This window comes from Strix uralensis, chromosome 15, assembly GCF_047716275.1.
Source record: "Strix uralensis isolate ZFMK-TIS-50842 chromosome 15, bStrUra1, whole genome shotgun sequence".
Taxonomy (NCBI): Eukaryota; Metazoa; Chordata; class Aves; order Strigiformes; family Strigidae; genus Strix; species Strix uralensis.
Window position 1 is genome coordinate 16,477,291 of NC_133986.1, and position 21,886 is coordinate 16,499,176.

Genomic DNA, 21,886 nt, shown 5'->3' on the forward strand with positions numbered 1-21,886 from the left:
TTAAGGAATAATCTGATGCTGGTTTAAACCTGTGTTCATACAGGCTGCTAGAACTGCCTTTCTCAATTTGATATGCTACACTGATGTATTGCACCTTTCTGTATCAGTTTCATTCCCTTATGGTGGATGAAATTCAAAGGTATCACACAAATAGCTAGCCCCAAGTGAGGCAGCTAAACCTACAGATCTGGATGTACAATGGATATGATGTAGTCCGAGCTAATTAATTGCTGTGTATCCATCATCATTTTGCCATTACAAAGTTCATTCCCCTTCCTCTCAAGGGCTTTTTTCCTTCACTCTATACCATTTCTGACTTCTTTCCACTGATGTCCAAAACTCCAAGGCTCTCTTAGATGAACTTAGGCTTCTTCCCCGGGCCTACTGCCATCATTTCCATGCATGCCTGTCTGAATTTCTTGCTGTTTTCTTCCAAAGGATGTGTATCTTGAGTTTAGTCCTGAAGATCTGAATTGAACACAAGTCCTCAGTGCCTTCGGGGTGATGCTCTGTAGGTGTTTGCTGCTCCTGCTTCACTCTCCGAGACCTGTTCTGAAGTCAGCAGAGACAGGAGCAAGGCACTGTAAGTACCTTCTCTCAGTATCTCCTCTCCTCCATTTTCAGTGGAGGGATGACTACGCAGGGAGCAAACCTGAACCTTCCTGACGGCCCTCTCCTTTCCAAGCAGAGGCCCAGGCACACCCGCAGAGAGGCACCACACTAACCGGCAGCTGGCACCGTCTGTCTCCCAGCAGCAGGGCATTAATAACCATTAACAAAATGCTATACAGTTCCAACATGATGTCAGTGGTATTAACCTCTGTCATTCCTGTATCAGTGCTAGTGAATGACTGGTTTTCTTTTTTTTTCTTTAAAACTTACCTTTGAAATGTTCCATAGTGTTAAAACCAACAGTGTCTACTTAGAATAGCTCTTATTTTACAGTTTTGAAGATGAACTATCAGTAGTGACTATGCTGAGCAACATGTGAATTTATCTCAAATTTTTTTACCAAACTTTAAAAAAAATGATCCAAAGCAAAGCCTTCATACCCTACAGACTTGTGAGCAGCTTTTGGGAGGCACTAAGGATTTGCCACCTATTAGAGAAAATAGGTGCCGGAGATTTGGGATTTTTCTGGAACTGATAGTTTTTGTCCAATTACTCTGAACTGATGTATTATAGCAAATCTGCTATTGCTTTCTGCAGTATGAAATAGAAGTACCTTTTCTCAGTTCAAACTGGTAACCAGAGCACAAACAATTCTTTTTAAATGGTATACTCATAAAGCCTCTTACAATCTTACAGTATCTAGGTACGCACTGCTTCCTAGCTCAAAACAAAATAAATGCCAAGACTGTAAACAGATAAGGTCTGTAGGAAGAGAGAGTGTATCATTTATTACAGTAATAAAGATAACTGGAACAAGATACAGTTTTCCATATATTCAACCACATCTATATTCTTAGATTGCTAATAGGAACACCCCTGTTGAATTTCATGGTGATGATTCAGAGTCAATATGCCCTAAGATGACTTGAAAGATTGCTAGATTTCCAAGACTTTTTTTTTTTTTTGGTAGTTAAAGATTAAGGTCATATTTCCATTTGTTATTTATTGGCAAACTCCAAGATATGAGATATGCCTAATCCAATCTCATGTTAAGTGCAGTTACATCCCCCTATCTCCTGCAATGTTTTAAGATGTCCACTTTACCACAGTGAAATCTTTAGTTCTAGAAAATAGGATGGGGCCATCAGATAAATGTTTGCATGGCAAACTAGTCCTGCCCATCTCCAGGTCTACACTCATGCCTAACAGCTATCAGACTTAATAGGTAGAGGGAGCGGATGTGCAAGACCAGATGGAATGGGAATGCTTTGTACTTCTGTGCACTGTATGAGCCACACGACGCAGTGGTTTCTCCAACCGGGGTTCAACGTGTTTAAAAAAAAGCTTTATCTCTCCAAAAAACCCAAGAAGTTCATGTGATATAGACCTTCAATTGAAAATTACAAGAGGATGTAGAAGATTTGCCACTTTTGGTTGCTGTGGGTAGAGCAGCTGGTCCCAGTGGAATGAAGGCAAGGATAAACCCATCTTCTTTGTGAACAGCACAGCAACAAGGGATACTGCCACCAAAAGCAAAGTTTGCTCTGTACCAGCTCAGTACAAACCTCCACCACAGGAAGCATCTCAGGGTGAGTGAACTGAGATCACAGCACAGGCACTGCAGTTGTGTGGACGCAGATGACAGGAGGGAAAGGATGCAACATTTGCAATTCTTCAGCCCTGTTGCAGACCTCCTGAGAAAGTGTATGCTTCAGGTTAAACCAGGTCTCAGAGACACCCTCTAGCAGGCAGTGAACCAGCCAGCAGCACCTCAGTGAGAGGCAAATCCGCATCCCTGTGGAAATGGCAGAAGACTGATTAATTTAATCCCATGCCCTTTCTAAGAAAAGACAGTAAGAGATAGTGAGGGGCAAAATTTGTACAAATGTACCAGTGTCTTCTTCCCTTTCTGGCAGAGAAAAGGAGGAGCAGATTCCACATGTCCACCCCTCCCCTGATCACAGAAGTCAGTAGAAGTAGGGGGGAGAAGGGATTTTCTGCAAAGCCCAGGCCTTTGAGGCAGCAGAAGGGCAAGAGCTCAGTTTTACGACTCTTGGCCCCAACACAATTTACCATTTACAACCTAATCCTCCTCCGTTGGAGAGCACAAGGCCTGCTAAAGCTCTCATGTCCACTTCTCTGATTCTTCATTGTCCACACTGACAGAGAGAAGCCGAAGACCTAATCGGTGTGTAATTCAATCGCTGTCCAGGCTGTGTCACAGCACAATGCTCTGCTTGTAGTGCCACGGGTTAAGTCAGCCAGCTACTGTTATGCACCACAGCAGGTGTGAAGAATGTCACTCGGTCTAACTGTATGTTACCACTCTGTCAAGGTCCGTTTCTGACGCTACTTTCACTCACCACTTAATGATTGTTTTTCCTACTGGCAGCAAGCTAATTGTCGGCTGTATGGTAAAAGGGCACTTTCAGTATTTTTGACCCTGAATTGGGAATTCCTGCACAGCATAACATCGGCTTCATATGAAGTAAACCCCTCTGTTCTCCAGATCCCCAAAACATGGAGGCCTGCTAAAAAGCTCTTTATTTCCTTAGTCTTAATCCAGCAATTAGTAAATTATGACTTACTACACCTGAAGTGCTTCACTCTGTTGTTCCTCACCAGTCAGGACACTGGACATTGCCACACACCTTTTGGGAATGGGTTAAATCCGCAAAGCTCCTTGGTACCTAATTACATTTAAATCAGCAAGAGACAGGTGCTTCCAAAAATTCTTATCCACATGTAGGTGGTTAAAAACCTCCAGAAAACAAGACTACATGTGCTGCCACACTTAAATACAGATCTTGGGCCACTCTGATAATGGCATTTGCTTTGTTTTTTAAAAAACATTTACTACTCCAAAAGGAGTAGAAAGTTGCACTTCCATTTTTCTTGAGTCATACCACAGTGCAAGGAAGCTGAGGAAGAGAAGTCCGGAAGAAGAAGGCAGGGCAACACGTGCCACTTCATCGGCAGTGAAGCAGCAGTGGGTGTGCGTACCACCCAGCCACGCTACCAGGCCGATAAGGACAGTGGGGAACTACTGCCGATAAACCCACAGCAGCACGAGTGAACTGTAATCTACAGAAAGTGGCAAGACCACAGGACAGTACCCAGGAGCACATCAGAGGATGTCTTCCCCTCACACAGAGGTACATCACACACTTGTAACAGTCACGTGTGATGTTTCTTTCCATGTTTAACAGTGAAACACCCAAGGGATGTGAGCACAGAATGAGCACAGAAACCCCCAATTTCTAGTGCATCTATTTCCATAACAGCCTTGAGAATTTCGTTTATGTTCAGTTTCTGGTGCTATTTCTCTAATTCCTTAATTTTCATGTACAAGCACTACAAATAGGAGGAACACCTGACGGAAGAGCTACACTGGGACAGAAATTGTACAGCAGGAGTAGTTTTTCATCCAAAAGAATGAACAACTGAAGTCAGGTGGATAACCTGACCAATCCAAGAAGTGGATAAACCAAAATGGAAACAACTTCCCTGCCACCACATAGATGATCTTAAATCAATATATTTGGCTGTCTAGAGTATTTCTATGTAATTCTATACAAGAATTATGATTACCAATCTTACCTAATCCTGTAAAAGGATAAAATACTTTGTCACACTTTCAAATCCTGGGAAGGCAGCAAGGAGATGACGACAGACGATCCAGCTTCTTACCACTTGCTACAGAAAAGGTCCTGATATTCATTATTCAAAATATGAACTGGACATCTGTATTTACAGAGTTTAACAAGTCTTGCTTAGTGCTGAAGCCAAGCTGCTCATTTCACCCATACTCATCTACTGTCATCATTGACGGCTGACTTCCAAACATGGCCAGACACCAGTTTACATGGCAAGGGTCATGAGACATTCTTGCATCCTGAATCAGGATTTAGCAATGCCATGTGCCAAGCCTTAGAAGCATGCAGAGCATTTGCAACTGAGCACCTGCGGAAATCCCATTTCCTGACAAAGAGAGGCCTCCAATATTCATGTTTTTCTCCTGCTCTTAGGCCATGCTGTAATGAAATATGGCCTGAATAATCCTTTTATAGCTACACAGGGAAATGTCCTTGCTTAACATTTCCCCCTCCTTATGGAGGTTCAGTGGGAACTTGGTTGAGCAATCAGCAAAGATAGATACACAGAATGAAAAGGCTGGCTGATGGGATATGACCAAAACCACGCACAGGATAGTGATACTAAGTGGATACGCAGGTTATCAGAGAAACTGGAAGGACTCTGGTAACTTTAGTGAATATAGGTACGAGGACAGGACCCTAATGAGTCATATTAAATTTGGTGTTAGTGCTCACAGTGACATATGCAGGCACAGCCAAAAGAGTGCAAGCTCATGGAAAGGGAGGCCAGGAGAGCTGTAGCTGTAAGCATGTGAATCACCAGAGAGTCTGCACGGGACTGCACAGAGACCTCTCCCAGGTCAGTGAGAACAGTTGAAGGCAAGCTGGAAGGGACTTGGAAAGGGCTGGCTGTGAGGCCAGCAACAGGAATGGAATGACTTATGCTGTAAGGCTCCATGCTCTGCAAGACACTCCCCCAGTACCTCCTGCTGCAGATCTGGGTTGCCCTTACTCTAAGCTGCCTTCTTCCCTTTGAAGGTCATGACTCCCTTACCCCAGGAAACCTGCATCCTTGTCCTGTCCCCCTCGCTCTAACCCTGGGCTGCTGCTCCTCTACCTCTGACATGGGCTATCCATGCCCCCTCCATAAACTCTGGCTGCTGCCTCCCAACCATCCATATCTCTGTATGCCCCCACATTGCCTCCTCACCCTCCACTTCCCTGACACTGTCCCCTGTGGCTGCTTCATAACCCCAGATGATGTCTGCTTTTGTTTTCTTCCCTCACTGCTGGCTTTGGCAGTGTGAGTGTGAAGCCCGAGCTATCACATGTAGCAGACTATTGGCCTGCACATGTTCTATGCCTAATCTCACCTTTGCCAGGCTGCTCACTGGAGCTTTAACCAACGACTCCAAACGCTGACCAACTGTGAAACACTACCAGCCCTGAAAATTTCTCACACATCATCATGTGCCTGTATCCTATCTTCAACTGACAATACTGGTTTGGCAGTTTAGATCAATCATTTGCCATGGCCTTGCTGGTCTTTAGTGGTCCCTTGGCCTCATTTTGGGAACCACCATCCATCACGGTGCCGTGCAGGCTCAGTGCATGCAGAGTGACGGCCGCTATTTCCCAATTCCACAAGGCAATGCTAGAACAACTTCTGTCTGCTAAATACTAGGTATAAAAATCAGGTCTGTGGCACACTCCCTCTTCCTTCCTGCTGATCAGCTCTTCCTCTGGGCACTTCAGGGGACCTACCCCCTCCTCTTGGCCATGACAGTGTACATTCAAACAGCTGCTAGGGCTGGATGAAGCACCTGCTCTGGACAACAGCAGCTGGAGTTCATTTTGGGTCCAAAGGGCCGAGGCCAAGCAGGCTGACCGCATGTGCACTAATCCAGTATCATCACCAGCTCCACCAACAACAGGTGCCGCTTTGAAGAGGGAGGGAAAAACTATTTGGGGAGGAATCAGAGCTTTATAAAGGACATTATGGGCCAAGTCCTCAGCTGGTACATGCTCAGTTAAAGCATGTAGTCTCTTGAAGTTATATGAGTAATGCTCATATACACCAATAAAAGATTCAGCCCACTCTCAGTGCTGCTTCTCTTCTCTTTTTGGTTTTCCTAAGGATTTTTCACCTCCTCTCTTTGCTCTACACTGATCTTCCTTTGAAAGAAGAAAAGAAACCTTCTTGTTCCTCACTTCAAACCAAACAGCTGAAGGTCACAAGCTACACATACCAGACTTCAACATCCTTCTCTACACAGGTAACACAATCTTACCGTTGCCTCACAAGATGTGTCCCTCAGTCCTGCTTTAGTCCTGGAGTCCAGATCGTGAGCATGTATCAACAGGAACCAGGGTGATCCCATTCTGGAACAAATCAAATCGAACCCTGTCAAGGTCCCCTAAGAGAAGTCTTTCAGCACAGGCATCGTAAGAATTGCCCTGCACTTGCTTGGGCCAGTGGTCCACATAGCCCAATGCGTTACTTCAACATATGGCTACTACAAAATGACATGGGAAGAGAGGAAAAAAACCCTGCCAGAAACAGTTACTGGCCAAATTGGCTCCAAGGAAATTTTTCTTCTTACCTCATTTTGCTAGAAGTTGTTTTACGACCAAATGCATACAAATCTCTTGTTTAAGTCCCTCTTAGTGTATTACTGATAAATGCTTGTATTAATGAAAGCTTCTCTGTTTTTTCTTTTCTGAGTCCTGCCATTCTGAGCTCCAAAGGTCAGTTCTGCAAATCTGGTCTCACTCCTTGCAGTTAGTTACTCTTGTGCTTGTTTCTAGAAAACCTGGAAGCTCTCTGGAGCCTGAGAATGGAGCTGGATTCACAAAGGCGGCACTGCAGAGCACTGCCAAATGCACTCTGCTCACACAACGTGAGTAAAAGCAGGCTTTCCAAATTCCTGTGGGTGCACTATTAGAGGAAAACATGACCTTGGTACAGGCTGCTCATGTGAACCAGTCACAGCCTTCGTAACTTTGTATTCCAAAATTTATTCTCCTGAACGCTACATCTTTTAATTCATGACTTTCCGAGATTTAGATTTGTTGAAGTCCCTTTCCCCTTGGGACCATGTCTCAGCTGAGTTATATTACAGAAAGAGGCCAAGCAGAGACAGTTAAAGGAGCAGAACTGGTGGTAAGAATAGCACAGGCAGAAAAAATAGTCTCCAATCCATAACAGTTACTGGCACCTCACCCATAAGTACACACAAGTGTAAATTGTACTGTGTTGGACTAGTGTAAATCATACTGTGTTGGCCTGCCGTTTAAATAAGTCTCCAAGAATTTCCCTTGACAAACACTGCAGTACAGGCTAGACAGCGCCATTTCCTTACCAATGAATGGACATTCACACAACCACACAGGAACGTCCAGTGCTAGAAACATATTCTCAGCTGCTGCAGACTCATGGATTCCCTTTGAGGCTTTAACCACAGTTTCAAAGTTGGAAAACATCAAAGCGTGTATAAACATACAAAGAAGGCAATATTGCACACTTATGCATCAGTTTTGTCCACATATATGCCTGAGGGAACCACATGGCAATCACCACTTTGCACACTTGATACTGAGCAGCAGGGATACCTACATGTTACTGCCCTTCACAGCAAAAGCAATAAAACACTCCCAGCATCTGACAGGCACAGAGCTCTTCCTAACCCTCTGAATCCTCTCTGCGGCTTGCTGTCACTGGGCACATTTCATGCAGGCCAGCTGCACAGGATTTATTCAACCAGTTTTGGAGTATCAAAGCTAACTTTTTTTTGTCTTTGCCCCAGGCAGGCGCTTGGTATGCAGGATTTAAATCAGAGAACAAAATGTTCTGTGAAATTTGTAAATACTCAGCACAGTAATTTCTAAATTCTAAAAAAGATAGCAACTGGAACTAGTAGTTTAAAAATCAAAAAGTAAAGCATTTCACTGCATCACTGTAATGCCACGTATCCTAAAGACCAGAACAAAGAACTTCCCAAGATTATCAATTAATGGTGCTGACTACCTTAAGTGATAGGAGCCAAACACACTCAGAGTTACACCTCGTAATTCCAATGAAATCAGGAGAATGCACAATTCAACAAGTGCTCCGCATAAAGACGCTAAAATTGAAAACAATTTGTTTGATCCTTGCAAAAAGACTTTGCCTGGGACATACTGCCACAAAGAGACTACAATCTAACACCTACCATTATAAGATTTTTATAATGTATTTAAAGCCATTAAAATGGAATTAAGCAGAAAATGATAGGGAAAGAGATACCCTAGGGAATCACAACACTTAAGACTATGAAGGATAATATGTAGATGGCCTAAAAGAGGTGTTTGAGCAGAAAGCAGCAATAAAGGGTCATTTGTGACTGGAACTAGAAGAGGAATTACTTCATTGGAATTTAGCATAGCCTTTAGGGTCTATGATGTTTGAGTGAAATTATCCACTTCTGTTTTGTCTGATTCACCACCACCATATCCATATTAATACAAAATTTAAAACAAACATTTAGCTGATGAATGTTCTCATTAAAGTTTCAAATAAAGGACCTTTTCATATTTTTTCTCAAGCATTTAAACTTTGGAAGGATTCTTTTTCAAACAAAAACTGTTCAGAAACCCTGAAAAGGGTTCATTCATTATTTTTTGGTGACTATGGAAGCTAAAACATTTGGAATAATAACCTCTTCACCTGCAAACATTTTGCACACCTCTTACCACATCTGTGGCTTTAATTTCTTCTCTCTCAAGCCAAGGAGCAAATGGCATCAGTCAAACCATTTAACTCCCAGGAGTACCTGTACTTTAGAAGCAGGTGCTCTTGGTACTAGTAGGGACTCTATGAACATGGATTATCAGTAGCATACAGCAGTAAAACAATAAATGGTTTCTGGATCTTCATCCTTTGCAGCCCAGATATTCTGAGTATGTACAGAGTGCATCTGCTCATGTTCACCTCAGAGAGGTAGGTCTGATGCTCCCTCAAGGGCCAACTGGAGCACAGAGTGCACCTACTGAAGTTTACCCTGCCTGGAAGGCATTACCTGCAGTCACTGATTTCAGACGGCGCAGACTGTACAAAAAAAAAGCACTGCTTTTTTCAACACGTCAAGTCTTATTTTCTCATTTGTCCAAAAGTAAGTACAGATTCTTACCCACAGCTGTGGAAAGGATGGTAGAACAGAAAGGCAAGGTATACAAATTATGACAGACTTTAGGCAGTTTGGGATTGCACAACCCCTTATGCAACATGTTGCCTGGGGTGCACCACATGTTTTCAGAAATTCCACAGAATCCCCTTAAATTTGCTTCAGTGCTGAGCCCCAGTGGCTTCAACCGGCAGTTAAGTGACTGGATTTATGATATACTGTGGACAGATTGCAAGGATGAGCCTTAAGGTTGCTGGCCTATACTTTTTTAAATGTACCTTGAAAAAACAACTGCAAAATCTCGGAGGCAAATGAACCCTGCCAATTTGTTCTAATGTACTCCTAAGCAGACTCTTTAAAAAAAATTAAACGGGTAGTATTAATATATAATTAATAGTCCACTTACATCTTAAGTGTATTTATAAGAGATGTTTATAAGAGAAGAAATGGAGATTGAAGGGCCAGTACTGCTGCCTAGGCTGAAGCTTGCTCAGGCCCTCCGCAGGCGCTCCGGCTCTCCTTGGCGCCTCGCTGCCCAAGCCAAACCGCTGGCTTCCTGAGCAGGGGCAGAGGCAGGGCTCTGAAAGACACAGATGAAGCCTAGCCAGCACGCCTAACAATTTTGTAAATACAAGGACGGAAGACTAGGGGAGAACAACTCGGTGTAGGTGAATCGTCAACATTTAAAATTGCATTGGAAAGAGATACGTGCTTAAGAGAAGATAGTGCTATGCAGCCCCTAGACCCAAGTTAGCAGCGGCCGCAGTGCAGTTTCACCTGCAGCCCCAGCACGAAGAAGTCTACACACATGTACGGTCACACACACTCGAACACAGCCATCCGCAGCCTGACTTGAGATGCAACAAGCTACCTGAAGGTGTCCAACATAAACCAGGTTGAGGCAGGACAACAGTTACAGCCAAGAGACTACCTGCGCAGTCAGCTGAGGTGCAGTTACATCTTCCAGGCTCCCACACAGCCCCCAAACCTGGCACAGAGATTTCTTGGGGGCCCACAGAGGGGAGGGTGAGAGCAAAGGGAGAGGATGAGTCTGCCCAAGCACTGTGGCTGCAGCAGCAGCTGGAAAGAGCCTACAGGAGAGAGGAGAATGGAGGGGTGCCTGGGGATGGGCGGGAGGGCGAGGGCAGGTGCTGTGCAGGCAGGGTGCACCCTGAACACAAGTCACGGGGCAGCTCAGCACAGCCACAGTGGCCACAGAGGCTCCCTGCTATGCTGCAGAGCACTGGGCCTCTCGGGCCCCGGCAGGCACTGCTGAGAAGGAGCTGAGGCTGCCTGTCTCCTCACGGCATGGCCTGAAGCAAACTCTGTTACTGGAAGGGCCCCATGGTAAAAGCAAGCATTAATTACAGATAATCTAATTTAAACACCGCAGAGAAGAAAACAGCATGAATTAGGAAACCCTTCTATAACTGTTCTGTGACACAAGTTAAAGATAAGCTTTGCTTATATTTCAGAAACTCTTAGGAGCTTGTCTTCTATGTTTGTTTTAGACACAGCATAGACATACCCACAGGCTGTGGGCATATTCTGTCTGAAGGACAGATTTCAATCAGTAAAGTTTCAAAGAACTCTCTACATATCACAATGGTCTATATTATCCAGCGTTTGGAAAGTTCCTTAAGGAAGAACTTCATTGCGAAAGAGAGACAAATGAACCAACTTCTCAGTATCTGTGCCATGCAGACTTGTGTCAAGGAAGCCTACGGAACTGAACTGCCCGAGATAAGTTACATCAGAGGCACAAAGTGTCGCAACTTTATCAGGCTACTGATGCAAAGTGGGAAAACTGAATGAAGGCAAAAAAGACATGGCTGTTTCCAGTACAACTGAAGAACATCCTCAAACATCTCAACTGGCTTTAAACACTGCAGTAATGGATGTTTTGCAAATATAAAAATATCAGTGAGAGGAAGAAAATGGAAAACTAAGCTTTGGAGTATTTGAGGTGAGTGCCAAAAAAAGGCACTTCAAAAGTTACTTCCAAACCAAAATTAATCCAAGTATTTTACAAACAGGATTTCATTTTGGTACCTCATTTTAGTAAACTGAATACATATAAAATACGTGTAGATACAGCAATGCAAAGTAATTTTCTGTACCTATAAGCCCCCAAAATAGGCTCCTGTCTGCTTGGTTTGATACCAACAAGATCAAGACTAACTTCAAAGGGGCTAGGCTTTAACTTTTACTTTTGGAAAATCCTTCTCTTGTATCGCTAAAACACGCTGATTTCACAGCACTGAAATGAACTGGACCTTTCCATGTGCTCAGTGACATACAGACAAAAAGCATTTTCCAGAACGTCCACCTCACAGCCTGGTCACAGTGCTATTGTCACCCCAGGGCCATCTCATGTTTTGCTGATGACTAGTTTTACTGTGAGACAGTTAAAAAAAGTTCTTTTTTTATGCTTACTTAAGTAGTAAGCTCCCAAATTTCAGGCTGCTTTTTTAACTTTATGAGTCATACAGTGCAAAAAGGCAACAAAACAACTCAGAAGTCTTGCTGGCTTTTCCTCCATGGAAAAAGGAAATAAAAAAGAGTGAGATCAGATAAAATAATGACATGAAGCACCTGTTGAAAATGGAAAAGCATACAGAAAAATGGGTTAAGTGACTGCAAGTCCAATACAAGCAATTGTGAATTCATGGGTGTTTGTATGAATCATTCTCCATTTCCTGCCAGAGAGCTTAGGTTTCACTTAATTACAAAACAAAATCATGAATGAAGAAGGCTAATTCACAGGCATACATATCATGCATATGTTTATTTATTACTTTTTCCTCACACAGCCCTCTGTTTTCATCATAGCTATTGATGGGCACTGAATGATCACATAAGACAAAAGTGGCACATTAGATACACTATTTGCAAAGCACAAGAAAAATCTGTCACAGCTAGAAAGAAGCTAATAGATGGTAGCTGGGTAGAAGCAACAGCCACAGCTCTTGCTATCTGTGGTTAAAGAACAAACAATATCAACTCCAGATTACAAAGTGCAGTTTAAGACCCTAGCTTTAAATGTGAATCAAGGTAGAAAATGGCCAGATACAACTAACTGTTTGCAAAGTAATCTCAGCAGAAAGGGTATTTTCAGATACTAAATGCTAAATGCTACAGATGCTAAAGCCCACTGACAGTCACAGTCCTCTCCTCTGCGCTCTGCCAAAGAATAAAAAGAAAGGGCGGGGAGTGGGGCGTGTGGATGTGTGTGTAAGAGTTTATTTTGCTGGAATTTTAATTGCAAGTTCTGTATACCACGCTGTGGTTGTTTGGCTTCCCACTCTGCCATACACTTTCAACACTCTTTAAAATGTGTTGCACTAAAATCGTGTCAAATTATAAAAATAAAGACATCTTTCATCAAGGCATGTGCCTAACACTACACATTTAAGTAATCCTGGGTTATGGGAATAAACAGGGTCAATCCTGTCACCAACCCTATTTACAGATGTCACCAACTTTTTTTGCAATGACTCGCAGGTAACTATCTGCTCTTACTTTCCCTCGGGCAAGATCGCTCAGCGTCCAACCCTCTTCACCCCAACATCAGTTCACTGAGGGAATCTGTAAAGTACCTTCATACTTCCAGATTTAGTGGGAATAAGGATCTAACCCAGCTTCACTTGTCGTCTCAAAGTCATACACAGATATTGTTACCCCAAGCAGGTAATAACTTTTCTGAAGCACATAGTTTGGGAGAGAGATGCAAGACTTTCCCTTCAGTTTAGGGCAGGTGGGAAAAAAACCCAACCTATCTTAAAAGCAACCCTACCTGATAGCAGGCAGCTGCACTTACTCCATGCCATGCTGAAATGTTGTAACTAAGAAACTGAAGAAAGCGCTTGTTCCCCAGGACACAGCATTTCTTGAAAACCAAGGCTTGAGATCACAAGTTTTTGGAACAAATGATGCTTTTCTCAGTCCAGATACTACCAGCATATGATACCACCTCACCCTATGTAGCAAGAATCCCCACATTACTTTGTAATGGAATTTTGCCACAATACATATGATTACAGTACAAATGACGTGTTTTTCCTTTAGTTCTATGAAGCACAAAGCAAAATAAATTTAACCGTGTTCTCATAAAAAGAGGGGATAAACAATGTATGGAGATTAAGGAAATTTAGAGTCAGTTTTCAGATCAGCCCCATACAGCATAGGTGGCCTTAAGAAATGTCTTTGCGTCTCAGTTCTCCATCACTGAAATGGAATAACTTAATATTGACTTCCAAGGGACCTGAAGTCCACTAATACAGACAGAAGCATCTATATGAGCTGATATGCTCAGATATTACTGTCATGAACTCCCACTTAACAAAATACAACCATAAACTTTCCTACAGAGACACTAGTAACTTGCCTTCTATTGTGATTTCACACTTCAAATTATTTGGGCTGTCCACACAAAGGAGGTCATCAAGTATTCTATTTAGATTGGGATGTCAATGCGTACACACACACTGACACCACACTCGCTCTTCCTCCTCTGAGGCAGTCAAAGGATTATTCTGGAATAATAAAACACTAGCAACTATTTTACTGGCTACAACACAGACAGTTGGAATGCAGGGAGCTAAAAGGTAACTGTTAGAAGTACATCTTCCCAGCAAAAGTCCCTAGTGCCCCAGCAAAAAAAAGAGGACCCTTACTGAGAACTTCAGAACAAGGTCATATATTGTTGAACTGTCTTGCCAATTAATAGATTGTAACTTACGGATTTATTTAGTCCTGCAAACATTACAGGTATACTTTACTCACACGCTTAAAATAAGCATATACTTAATGTTGTGGGATTTTTAAAGTGAACTTAGCACACAGTTGCACATTTTATTTGCTGAAACTTCTAATTTAACTATACCATGAAGAATGAGAAGCATGAAAAAATGGACAATTACAGTGAACAAAAAAGGCCAAATAACATAGGAGCTGGAGGCACTGAACTAGAAGTACTTAACTTTCTCATGAGCAATTTTCTCACATCTTTAGGTGACTACTCTCAGACAATGTGTGCTCTGCTCTAGGTAGTCAGATCCAATAACAATTAAAACATGCAACGGAATAACGATGCCCTGAGCATCCTGGATTTGTGGGGAAGTGGGGTGATCTGCTAGAAAAATATTCCACAGAACGGCACGTAACATTAAGCTTACTAAACAGAAAGTCACTGAACAGAAAATTATCAAATTCGAAGGGTGTTGAGATTACTCAGATTTCCACGCCACTGGCTTGACTCTATTGAAGAAATGCTCAAGCAGTGACATGCAGAGCTCCATCCATACGGTAAAGCAGCTGAAAAAGTCAGAAACCTGTATTTTGAAGTTACTGTACAAACTGAGAATTATTAGTTACTAACATACTGAAGGTGGTTTAATCTGCCTAGATAGGACCAGTCGGACGCAAACATTTTTAGCGCTAAATCAAAAAAGAGAAAGAATTTACCCTGTAGCCAAGACATACACAGCTACACTGTTAAGTTCCCAGGATTTTTTCCCAGATCGCTCCCTCCCCACGACTGCATCTGACTGCACGCTACCATCAGCTGCTCCGGCCTCGACTCAGCCCGTCGCGGGCTATTAAAGGAGGTATTTAAGTGTGGGCGTCCCTGGCGACCGTCCCTCAAATAAACTCTACAAATGCCGAGTCACCGCCCGGCCCTTCCCGCCCTGGCAACCGACGCCCGGCAGCGGGGAGCTGCGCCGGGGCCGAGGTGCCGCACCGCGCCGCGGCCTGCCCCGGGGCTGCGGCGGCCATCGCCGAGGGGACGGCGCTCCCGCCGTGCCTGCCCACGGGCGGGCACGCACGAAATGGCGGCGTGTCCGTCCCCCCCCCGCTGCTGCCCCGGGGCGGGAGGGCGGGAGGGCGGCGGGGAGGGGCCGGCGCAGCGCGGCGGAGCGCGGCAAGGTGTGTCCCAGGTGCCCGGGCTATATCTGGCGGCGCAGCGGGGTGGCGCGGCGGGGCGATGGCGGCGCCCGCCATGGCCGAGCCGCGCTCCAAGCGGCCCCGCGTGACGCTGCCCGCCTGCCCGGCGCACCGCGCGCTGCCCGCCAGCCGCGTGCGGCAGAGCTTCCCGCCCGCCGTGGAGGAAGGGCTCTGCGGCGTCACCAGCGCCCTGCTGGAGCTCGCCTACTGCCTGCAGGCGCTGGTAAGGCGGCCGCGGCGGGGAGGGGGGCGGGAGCGGCCGACGGCGACCCGCCCGGGGTTCAGCAGGGTTCCGGAGCCGGGCAGGGCCGGAGCAGCGCTGGCGCCCCGGGACCTGGCCCGGCGGGAGCCGGGGGGCTCCTCACACCCCGCGCTGCTGCCCCTGCGCGCACCCCGGGGCGGCCGCTGACACGGCTGGAAAACCGGCCCCGAAGTGAGGAGCAAGCGGGTGATGAATCAGGCGCTTGTGTATTTTGGGTAATTCAAACAGAGCCATGCCTGTGGAAGGAGAGGCGGGAACAGGGGCCGCTCACAGCTTTGGAGTACTGCTCTTTCTTGGGTGGTTTTTTCCCCAGCCTTTATACGTAAAATAGCCGTGTGCGGTTAACTGCTGGAGTAACGGCAGTGTCAGCACGGCTGTCGGTGTAGGGTTTTTTGCTCCACAGGCAGGATACCTCGGACATGAATTTAAAAAGTTATCTCCGATACTGTGTAACACACGTACCAGAATGGTGTCTGGCTACGTATTAAATATTAAGTCAACATATATTTTAACAAAGCCATTAAAATAAAAAAATAATCAGTGCCGTCCCTTCTGATGCCAAGCATCCACTGAGAAGCAGCAGAAACTATATTCAGTATATCCCCAAGATCCTTTGATCAAGCTTGGTGTCAAGTATTAGTTCAATAAAAATTTAAGTATGCAGTAAAACCTCTGCTTGTTAAGCATGTGGATTAAAATCATACTAGTGGTTGGCAGCTGGGCAGGATGGAGAAAGCTCAGTTAGAAATCGACCGTGGATACATCAACCTTAGAAATGTGAACATCTTAAATAGCTAACGATTGATGTAAAGATTTACCTTAACAGTTAAGCAGGAGTGGTGACTTGTGCTCTAATTGAAGTCATGCAGCACACTTGCACTGAGGAACTGGTTATAAAACACTGAATCTTGACTCTGCTGTCAACAGAAACACGAATGAATGACTTCAGGAAAAGGATTATGCAAATACTGCAATGAATGTTCTTAATAAAACATTCCAGTATGTACTTTCTCTTGAATAGTTTATGATCACACATGCCTATGTGTCAGAGGTTTGGGGTATCCCAGATGGCCATAAAAATATTAAGAGAAAACATAAACTTGTGTATATAACTTTTCTGCATTTTTTTCTAAACAGAGCAACATAGATGAAACACAACTATTTCATATTTAAGCAGGGTAATAGATAAAAGCGGGGAAGACAATAAGAAGCAGAAAAACTTATGAAATGCACATGCTTGTTCCTTACCCCTCCTAGGCAGGCTACAAACCAACCCCTCGGTATGTAGTACTCCAATCCAGAGTATGTCCAAGCTGTGCTGTATTGCATATGCACGTTTAGGGACCAGCAGATCAAGATGCTGTAGCTCCCTCAATTTGGTTCTTGGCATATTCCCAGCTGCTGCCTCATTCTCCTCAACATCAGAGCTGTGCAGAGACAATGCTGAAACTAGCATAACCTGGTGGCTCTGCTTCGCTACCTGCCTCTAATATGTTCTCTTTATGGGACAGCAATACCATGGATAATATTCTTCTAATGTAAGAGCTGATGGATCTATTAGCATAGGTAAATATTGCAGTGGTTAAAGTTGCTACTTTCCCATACAGAGAAGAACAAGGCGTGCAGTGGGTTTAGGATTATAATACTTCTGAAGTATTCCTAGGCATGAGCTACATACAGTATTAGAGGTGCATACAGTATAGTTCAGTAGCAGTATTCTTTATTTTGGAGTAACATTGTCCATAATTAAGCTGATAAACAGATGCAAAGTCGTGCTTGTTCTCTTTCTGGTATTTGCCTCATCTGTCTCATACCTTTGAAAGCTAACTTTTTGCTGGAATGCTGACCTGAAGGGATAAAGCTTGTGTTCCCTGTGCTGGAACTATGTTTAAAAAAGAAAACAAAAAAAAACCCAAACAAAAAGCCCACACAAAACACAACAAAAAAACCACACACATGCTCCCCAACCACTCTTAAATAAAATATTCTGAGAATCTCTGAGTGCTACTGAGAGACAACATCAGTATTACAGTTACCTGTCCAGTATTAAAGGACAGAAGTTCTAGTAGAAGTATAGAGTTTTCATTTAAGACTGTAACTACTTACTTAATTTATTGCAGAAATTTGGATTAAGGTCCTCAAAGTGATTGTGCTGGTAGAACAGCTTCTATTGGAAGGGTCTCCCATGTTCTGCTAACGCCAGGTTCTGCTGCAAGGGAGTCCCATCTCCAGCAAATCTTAACACTCTTGTTTTGTGTGTTTAGGGTGAATATTTTGATCAGTCACATGTGGCTCTACCAAATGTTTCGAAGTTCTTCTTGCATCAAGCTCTGGAAGAGAGAAAAGCTGCAGAGGCTTTGATGAAGTATCAGCAAGAAAGAGGAGGCCATTACTGTTCTAAAACCATCCAGGTAGGTAGTAGACAACAAGCTTTCAAGCAGTTGCAATCCCCAGTGATTAACTTCTTGCATTATGTTGTTGGTACTTCAGATCTCTGCATTCATCCACTGTTAGATTTCCGGATAGAATTTCCCTGTCATATTAGTGTACACGGGTTTGTTCTTGATTGTAATTCCTAGAAACTGTCACCATACAGTCCTAACTCTACATGGTTGCTTTCTAGCCCAAAAGAATATGAACTGTGGTCCCCTTTTTCATTCACTCACCTGGAGGCTGCTGTTTCCAGTGTGCTGTAATGGATTATGAGACTCGTGAAACTGTGCTGAAACAGCCCACTTGTCTCCTTCACACTGAAACTAAACAGAAGCTTAGAAGCCATTAGCACCTAAGAAAGGTGGTAAGGAAGGAGGTAGGAGAAACATCCAGCCTGGGGTAGTAGTTGATCTGTTGGAACACAGCTCAAGATAGAATTTGAACTAGAGATCTGAGTCAGGGTCACACAGGTACAAAGGAATAACTCAAAGTTATCAGGAGAAAACCCCACCTCATTTGTTAAAGATGAGGGGGCTGATTCTCCTCTACCAAATTAGTATTCTGCAAATAATTAATACAGAATGCTCTTCTATGGCCTATCATAGCAGTTGTTAAGCTGTAGGAAGTAAAAATAAAAATGCCATCTTGAAAAAGTTTCTGAATACTGAGTTTGACTCAGGGAAGACGTTATAGAGGCCTTCCAGTACTTAAAGGGGCTACAGGAAAGCTGGGGAGGGACTCTTTATCAGGGAGTGTAGGGATAAGATGAGGGGTGATGGTTTTAAACTGAAAGAGGGTAGATTTGGATTAGATATAAGGAAGAATTTCTTCCCTGTGAGGGTGGTGAGGCCCTGGAACAGGTTGCCCAGAGAAGCTGTGGCTGCCCCCTCCCTGGAAGGGCTCAAGGCCAGGTTGGACGGGGCTGTGAGCAACCTAGGCTAGTGGAAGGTGTCCCTGCCCATGGCAGGGGGAGTGGAACGAGAGCTTTAAGGTCCCTTCCAACCCAAACCATTCTAGGATTCTATGTGTCAGGGTTAGCCCGTCAGGCAGCTAAACACCACACAGCTGCTCGCTTCCTTCCCTAGTTCATGTAGTGAGCATGATGTCGTGTGGTATGGAATATTCCCCTGGCCAGTTGGGGTCAGCTGTCCTGGCCGTGTCTCCTCCCAGCTGCTTGTGCCCCCCAGCCTCCTCGCTGGCGGGGTGCTGTGAGAGCTGAAAAGTCCTTGACTTGTTGCTAAGCAGTGTTTACACTAACTAAAACATCAGTGGGTTATCAACATATTCTCATCCTAAATCCAAAACACAGCACTATACCAGCTACTAGGAAGAAAATTAACTCTATCCCAGCCAAAACCAGGACACTATGATAAGGTTTCCTGGTATAAGAATGCTCCTCAGGCCTAGCTGCTGCTATCTGAATCTCTGTTCCTTGAAAAAGTGCTTGGGTTCTGCCACTTCTGTATGTTTACAGCCATCCAACTCAGCAAAAAACAACAGATGCTCCAAACGAGGTGTTGTTACAAAATCCTAGCACATCTTGTTTAGAGTACCAGGTATGTTGCAGGAAACCATCAATAAATACAGTAAGATGAGCTGTTCTTCTGAATAAATGTAATTCTGTCTTTGTTTTTAGAAACCAAACTGTGAGTATGCAGTCGGTCTGATGAAAGCCCTGGAAGTAGCAATGGTACAGTGGAAAACTATGATACGATATTTTGAAGAGCTTTATGCCCTGAGTATTGAAAATGCAGACCCTCATAGCGCAAGTACTATCAAGAAACAATTTATCGGGCCCAAAATCCGGAAGATCAAGCTGATGGGAGATCTACTGACCAATGCTCGTAGGCTTGACTGTTCCCAAGATGGCAGAAATAGTCTTGGAGATTACTTTATGGACCGGTTGCAGAAAGAGTTCAGAACAGGCATAGAGCCAGAGTCTAGTCAGCACTGCAGCCCCTGCCCGCCCCTCCAGCAGTGTACAGGAGCTGCAGAGGGTCTGAAGCGACCCCAGAGAGAATCTTCCCAGCACAGAAACGGCATAGGGCCAATATATGCAACCATACACTGCACCACCATGCTGCCACAGTCTAATGATGGGACAGGCGCGAAAGTGAAGCAGGGCAGGGAGGGCCTTTAATGCTGTGGCTGTTGTAGCTACAGGGCAGCTCCTAAGGCAGACCTGTATGGAGGGTGAACTTGAGACCAGAACTCGGGAGACACGATGCTGTATCTCTCCTCCTGCTTTATTCCCTGTCCCCTTGTCCTCTGTTGAGTTGCAGCTCAAAACCTAGCCCATACCATTATTTTTTTTAAATGACAGCAAGGTTGCTAGTTACCCAAATTGCCAGCATTAATCGCACTTCTATCTATGCAATTCTTTCTAGAAGAAGCTTTTAAACCTCTGTCTTAAATGATTAATAGGATTAGTTAGTGCATATTACTTTTAACAGTATACATAACTTTTATTTAAAAAAAACCCGCAACTTTAGTACAAGGAAACTTCTATGTGGCAGAAAATCCAAAGATTTAGTTTTATATTATTAAATATTTTATATTACTAACATATTTTACATTACTAACAAGTATACTAACACACTAAACTTTTTAAAAAGACTTGTTTTAAAACAAAGTTTTCTTGTCTTATTTCTATCATAGTAGCAATTTAAGTAGTCTAATTCATTTACTTATTGCCCAGCTATTTCTAGTGGTATACTTCTCCACGATGAAGGATGCAAACATTTCCTTAATGGTGAGAATAAGACAATGAGCTGGTTTTCTCTACAGTTATTTGCCTAGCTGGCTTTTCTCATCCTCAGCAGATGAGAGAAAAATTAGAGGTTCTCATTAGATGTGATCTGTACAGGTTCTAGTGCGTATTTTGCAAGTGTTGCTGAACACTAGCTCAGGGTTCTGTCCAGACTTAACCTAGGATGGTTGCTTCAATTACCATACAGAGCCCTATTTCAGCTAGCTAAATTATGGTGTTACTATGGTACTACTGCTATTTCTTATACTCCCTATCATGGTCCTCAGTAGAGGAATAAGATCCTAGTGAAAATGCAGCACACAACTAGAATTGCATCACAGAGTGGCTGTTCATTAGTTTTGCATTTGAATTAGGGCAGTGTTCAATTAGGGGGGCTATTAGCACCACACCTAAGGCCTTTACTTTAGCTAGCTTGGTTAAAAGTTCAGAGGTGTCTAAATCCCTTCCATTCATCTCCTACAGGAGCACCTCTCTGTACACTGGCTATCAAGGTCACCTAAGAGCAGCAACTGCCTAGATCAGCTCCCTGCAGCTAGGGTTTTTTTTGTTGTCATATAAAACATCTTTTATGCAACTGGGGTTTGCTTTGTTGAAAGATTGTCTCACGCTTTTATGTAATGCTGTAAGTGATACTCCTCTTATGCTTGAAAATAAATTCAGTTTCATGTTGAAAATTGCACTTTGTATCTACGGTGTATTCCTCAATTTACCACACAGGCATGCTAGTATTCTCCTCCAGGAGATTTTACGTATGTATACAAAACTGCACCGCTACTTTTCTACTACCAGAAAGTTGCACAAGATAGAACAGTAGGCCACAGAATGAAAATGAATCTCAGAAAACTGCATTAAGAACACAATGAAACGTTTTCAGCAAACTGACTTTTATACACAGCTGCAGTTAAGTAGCCATTTCTGCAAAACTGCACTAGCTCACCTACTTTCTGTTGGTGTTGTAACACAGGACAGACAATTACAATGAAGATGCTTTCCCAGTCTTTCTGTTAATAGGATTCAACCTTGGGGGAGGGGGGGATCACTTTAAAACAGTGTATTCATCTGTAATAATAAATAAAACTCCTGTATTCATCTGTAAAAATATTGC

General features: G+C 43.8%; 1 protein-coding gene and 2 long non-coding RNA genes across 6 annotated transcripts in view; 1 reads left to right on the top strand and 2 right to left on the bottom strand.

The window, feature by feature from the left end:
• The window catches only part of LOC141950242 (uncharacterized), a 67,779-nt gene that overhangs the window by 40,941 nt on the left and 4,952 nt on the right, over nt 1-21,886 (bottom strand). For 2 of the 4 annotated variants that reach the window (XR_012630964.1, XR_012630967.1), the window contains exons 3-4: nt 17,685-17,908; nt 16,397-16,495 (exon numbers count right to left, since the gene is read on the bottom strand). This is a non-coding gene — a long non-coding RNA (uncharacterized LOC141950242). Of the gene's footprint in view, nt 1-16,396; nt 16,496-17,684; nt 17,925-21,886 lie in introns of all 4 variants that reach the window. The other 2 variants (XR_012630965.1, XR_012630966.1) reach the window with 2 other exon arrangements.
• LOC141950243 (uncharacterized) lies at nt 1,369-4,286 on the bottom strand. Its single transcript, XR_012630968.1, has 2 exons — nt 4,213-4,286; nt 1,369-2,407 (listed from the first exon to the last, which is right to left on the bottom strand). It is a non-coding gene; the product is annotated as an uncharacterized LOC141950243 (long non-coding RNA).
• On the top strand, nt 15,290-21,460 carry LOC141950241 (ferritin light chain-like). Its single transcript, XM_074884817.1, has 3 exons — nt 15,290-15,539; nt 17,843-17,989; nt 19,648-21,460. The coding sequence occupies exons 1-3, from the start codon at nt 15,357-15,359 to the stop codon at nt 20,149-20,151; spliced, it is 834 nt and encodes a 277-aa protein (XP_074740918.1). The 5' UTR covers nt 15,290-15,356; the 3' UTR covers nt 20,152-21,460.